Raw genomic sequence first — 5418 nt, forward strand, 5'->3', positions numbered from 1 at the left:
CCCCTGCATCTGCCTTCCTCAATTAGTGGATAGATTATCTCCAATGACAATTATGATAGTTGTGATTCTTATTACAGAAGATGGCCAGTTCACCACTATTGCTAGTGGTTTGAGCTAGGTTTATCCATGTGTATTCCTGTGCTTAGTGCCAGGCTTATCCAAATGCCCTCATTGAGATAATTCTTTTATTAGTGTCCACCTCCATACTATCTCCAACCCACCTCCTGCACTCAACCTGACCAACTCACTCATTCAAGTTCCCATCTTTCCATCCTCCCCTCCACCACCAGGTTACTCAGGAGAGCTCCTGTATTTCCCCTTCCCAGCAAAATACATGCATCTCTCTCTTTGGGTCTTCCTCGATATATAGCCTCTCTGGGTCAATGGTTTGTAGGTTAGTTACCTAAAATATATTCCTAATATGAAATTATGGTAGGTGCATACCATGACAGTCTGTCTGAGTCTGGGATACAGTGCTCATAATGATTTTTTTTTACAGGTCATCCATATCCCTTCAAATTTCCTGAGGTCATTGTAAAAATAGCTTAAGTTGACATGATAACAGCCATGTGAATCAATGGAATTGAATCAAAGACCCTGACATAAATCCACATACTTATGAATACTTGGTTTTGACAAAGAAGCCAAAATTATAGAATGGGGAAAAGAAAGAACCATCAACGAATGGTGGTTGAATAACTGTATCTTGATATATAGAAGAGTGCAAACAGATCCTTATCTATTGCCAAGCACAAAGCAAATCCAAGTACATCAAAGAAATCAGCATAAATCCAGTTACACTGATGCTGATAGAAGAGAGAGTAGGAAGCAGCCTTGAATGTATTGGCACAAGAAACTACTTCCCAAATATAACACTAGTAGAACAGACATCAATATCAATAATTAATACATAAGACCTCCTAAAAGTGCAAAGTTAAGGCAAAGAACATTGTCAATAAGACAAAACAGCAACCATCAGCAACCCGACATCTGACAGAGGGCTGATCTCCAAAATATATAAAGAACTCAAGAAATCAGATTTCAAAATACCAAATAATCCAACTAAACACTGGGGTACACATCCAAATAGAGAAGTCTAAGCAGAAAAAAACTCAAATCATTGAAAGACTTCAAGGGAATTTCTCATCATCCTCAGTCATCAGGGAAATGCCAAGCAAAATGACTCAGATACAATTTTACACATGACTGCATGGTTAAGATCAAAATTGTCAGTGACAGCTTATGTCGGAGAGGATGTGGAATAAGAGAACCACTCTCCACAAGTGGTTAGAAAACAAACATGTACAGCCACTTTGAAAATCATTATGGCATTTTCTTAGAAAATAGAGAATCAATTTAACTCAAGACGCAATGATACAACTCTTGGGCATATACCGAAAGGATGTTCAATCATATTACAAGGACACTTGCTCAACTAAGTTTATAGCAGCATATTTGTAATAGCCAGAACCTGGAAACAACCTAGTTGCCCATCCACCAAAAATTAGATAAGGAAAATGGGGTACACTTATACAATGGAGTATTACTCAGCTGTTAAACTGCTTTTCTTAACCAGTAGCCTGTGTCACAGTATATGTCTCCTCAAAAGAAAATCATGTGGTCCAGTTGTGTGACACTTTCTTGATTTACTTTTTATCTCTGTAGCCTTTGCTTTATTAGAGGCAGTGGCAACATTTTTTTTTACTTTTATTAATTTTTTCCACCAAACCATTTGCTAACATAATCCCTTACTCCATTTATGAAAGACCCTTAACCATCAAAATCCTACTTAAACTAGCATTCTTGTTATGAAAAATCATTGCTTTAGTGAAACAGTATAGCCTAGGAGGAAATCATCTTCCCCATAGCCCACAGGTAAAAATGTCCAGTAGAATGGGATCTCGCCATGAGATGAACACACTATATTACAGGCAGTGGGGGATATCCACACACCCATTCACACCATGCCAGATACCTGAGAAAGATGGCAGCAGCAACCATGCAAAGACGCCACAGTAGGAAGAGACGTTCTTGGGCTGATGCTCTCAGGGACGTGCCCATCTGAGATTCACTCATCTGGTTTTATCCCCTGGTGGGCTGATGCCCTGAAGTCAATTGCCATCGGCTGCTCCTCTGACATGGCCACTGGCAATCCACCATGACAGAGGGGAAGGCACACACATTCCATGGGGCTGAATCTATCCAACTCTGCCTGTAACAAACATACAAACATCCTTAAATATCAATTATTTGTCTTATACCTGTAGAATAAAGCTTTGGAAAAAGGAAAATGGGTATGAGTCAACTTTTTTTTAACCTTTTCATGTGATATATTAAAATAGAAACAAGCCAAATTTCTTCATCTAAAATAATTGTCATTCTCTGTGTTTTTCAGTCACACCTGAATCTCCTTTTATGATTATTGGTAATTCTGCTCAATAATCATATGCCCAACAGTGCTAGTCCAAGTAATGTTGAAGTCTACATTGATGTGGGATGTCCTTTTGTATGCTGTGAATATATGTTTTTCTTATTTTTGATGAATAAAGCTGTTGCAGCCAATGGACAGCAGGATGTAGCCAGGCAGGAAGTATAGGCTGGGCTACCAGACTAGGAGAAGTCTGGGAAATTGGAATGCAGAAAGTGGGTCTCAAAACAGACAACATGTAGCTACAAGGAAGGTAGGATGGCAGGACATTCTCAGATAAGCCAATGCCATGTGGAGATGCAAATATATGTATATATGTATATACATGTATACATATATAAATAATTAAGAGAGAGCTACCCAATAAAAACCATGAGCAATTTTGGCCAAACAGTTTATGATTAATACAAAAGCTTCTGTGTTGAAAAAAAGTGTGACTTGGCTGGACATAAATGTCCATACACAACACACAGCAATTTCCTGTGTCCAGTGAAACCCTGTATTCCACATTTTTGCACATGTGAGACATCTGAGCATCTTATATTATATACATAGTTTGAGTACCTCCATTACTTTTTCTAAAGCTGTGAAAGCCTAGGCTGAGAAACTGATGGTTGGACTGGATGACAAGTATCTCTAATATCTCTCTTTCCTTCTGGTTATTTCATCCACTCTGTAGACACTCCTGTCTACCTTAGACTGAGACACTGATGGTCTAGCCTGAGTGACAAGTGCTTCCGACACCTCTGCTTTTTCTGATTATTTCGTCCGCTCTGTAGATGCTCCTTCTATCATAGGCTGATTCATGCAAGGCAGATACACATTGCTTGATTCTTCAAATGCACTGTCAGCAGTGCCTTCACAGTCTAAGGCCAGCATATGTTCTCCATATTAATGTGCAATCTGACGTAGGAATGTGACACACACTAACTGTGCCCTGTGGGTTCTTCTTCCCACAATTCTGTTCTTTCTCATGACTGTCAATTATGCAAAACAGGACATCTGTGAGTTTTAGGATTCTCAGAAAAGCCACAGCCTTTGTGACTCAGCTTGGGTGCATGTGTGGTCTGGCCAGTCTCCAGTGTCACGTTTTCCTGCCTGCCCTGCCTGACAAACTAGTCAAGTTAGATGATGGATCTACTCTGTTGGCAAGGCTGAGGCTTTAGGGAGGGCTTAGCCATTGTTCCAGGAAGCAAAGGGTGGGGCCACAGCTGCTCTGCTAATGGCCCACTAGATGCCTCTATAAGTAGCTCTTAGAAAGCCCTGACAGCACAGTCCTGGTCTCCACACTGGAACAGAAGCTGCTGCACTCCAGGTAGGAGCAGAGACAAGCAAGGCACAGGGGCCTGCATCCTTCTGACTCATGCTCCACAGGCATCCTCTTAGCTTTGCTCTGCTTAACTGGTTACCTGGGGCTTCTCTTCTTTCTCTAGGTTTTGTTGTTCTTTGCTTTCTTTTTGTATGTTTTGGTTTTTTTTTTTTTACTTTGGTTTTTGTGGTTGTTGTTGTAAGATAATACTAGAATTACATCATTGCTTCCCCCTACCTTTCCTGATTCATACCTTCAGAGATATCCTTCCTGATTCTTTTTAAATATTAGGATCAATTAAAATTTTTTCATTATATTTATTGTTCTTTCAAGTAAGGGTTTGTTTGTAGGGAGGAAAGAAAAATCGAATTCAGTATAACTGAGCTAGACTGTGCTGCTGTTTCTTTCTCAAAGAAACGGATCAGGTTCTTAGGGAATCAGGTGGTGCTGCAGAAATCAGAGCGAGGTTTCACCCACGGCCTGTGACATTGAAGATCTGCATAATCCAACCTCACACAGGCTTCATAAACACGCCAGCATTAGACTGTAGTCACTGCGGGCTGTGCTCATGTTTCACCTTGCATCCTGCCTTTTCTTCTGTCTGCGTGTTAAGTGCCATGGGAGCTTCGCATTAATTGAGGAAGATTTGTGTTAGCCATTCCTAGTGGTAATGTGCTGGCAACTAACCACATTGCCAACTTTTAAGGATGAAGTATCAGATTAAATAAATATTATATTGATTGTATGTATGTGTATTTGTGCACACACATGTATGTCTGCATGAATGCATGTGTAATGTGCATGAAAATTTTTCAAAATAAGGAAAAATTCTGAACTCTTTCATTAGTTGTTGCTACATACACACACACACACACACACATTCTTAAATATAGCTTAGTAAGTATGCGTAATATGACTGGTGTGTATGTTTTAAGGGGTTACCACTGTTATTGGATGATTCATTGTTCCGTAGGTTCTGGATCCTGTCTTACTCCTTGAGAATGACCTCTACTGCTCCTTCACGTGATCCCAGTTTGGATGCTGAATGGGAGGAATGGAAGAAGAAATTTGGAAAATCCTACAGCCAGGTTGGTAACACGGACACTGTCCAGAGGGGTTTCAGGAAGAATGGCCCTGACTCTTGGGAGTCTGTAGCATAAATGTGGCCAGAGGACAGCCACAGCTGAGGACTTGCAAGAGGCACTGTGAACTTAGGTGGCCAGCCTTGCAGATCCTTTGCGTGTGGAGATGCCTGCCTGTAGTGTCCTGAGATCCCTCTCCAGGGACCATCTTTACCTGTCGCTACACTACCTCTGGTCACCTTGTGTGTGGAGTTAACACGAAGAAAACACTATCTGTTGTATTCATTTCCAGGATGAGGAAGGACGCAGAAGAGCATTGTGGGAGGAAAAGAAGAAAAAAATTGAGAAGCATAATGTGGAATATGAACAGGGCAAGGTCAGCTACTCCCTGGGCCTGAATCAATTTAGTGACATGGTGAGTGAGATATGATTAATTCTGGGTAAATTCCCTTAAGATCTTTATAGATAGTCTCTTAATTTTTTAATATTTTATTTTCTTTTGTATGAAGACGGATGAAGAATTCAGTAAAAATTGCTGTGGATTGTTAGTGCACACTGACGAGTCACCTAAATCTGAGAATTTGGAAAAGAACAGCTAA

General features: G+C 40.4%; 1 protein-coding gene across 1 annotated transcript; it reads left to right on the forward strand.

Annotated features, from left to right (window-relative positions):
• The first annotated feature begins 4721 nt into the window (after window positions 1-4721).
• LOC127229148 (protein CTLA-2-beta-like) lies at window positions 4722-5418 on the forward strand. Its single transcript, XM_051194158.1, has 3 exons — window positions 4722-4825; window positions 5112-5234; window positions 5329-5418. The coding sequence occupies exons 1-3, from the start codon at window positions 4739-4741 to the stop codon at window positions 5416-5418; spliced, it is 300 nt and encodes a 99-aa protein (XP_051050115.1). The 5' UTR covers window positions 4722-4738.

Source organism: Phodopus roborovskii, unplaced genomic scaffold (assembly GCF_943737965.1).
Source record: "Phodopus roborovskii unplaced genomic scaffold, PHOROB, whole genome shotgun sequence".
Lineage (NCBI taxonomy): Eukaryota > Metazoa > Chordata > Mammalia > Rodentia > Cricetidae > Phodopus > Phodopus roborovskii.

Bases quoted from the DNA above. Each gene is read 5' to 3' on its own strand.
- LOC127229148 (XM_051194158.1), top strand. From the start codon at position 4,739: ATGACCTCTACTGCTCCTTCACGTGATCCCAGTTTGGATGCTGAATGG. The intron at 4,826-5,111 runs GTTGGTAACACG...ATTCATTTCCAG, and splicing joins TTGGAAAATCCTACAGCCAG to GATGAGGAAGGACGCAGAAG. The intron at 5,235-5,328 runs GTGAGTGAGATA...TTTTGTATGAAG, and splicing joins TGAATCAATTTAGTGACATG to ACGGATGAAGAATTCAGTAA.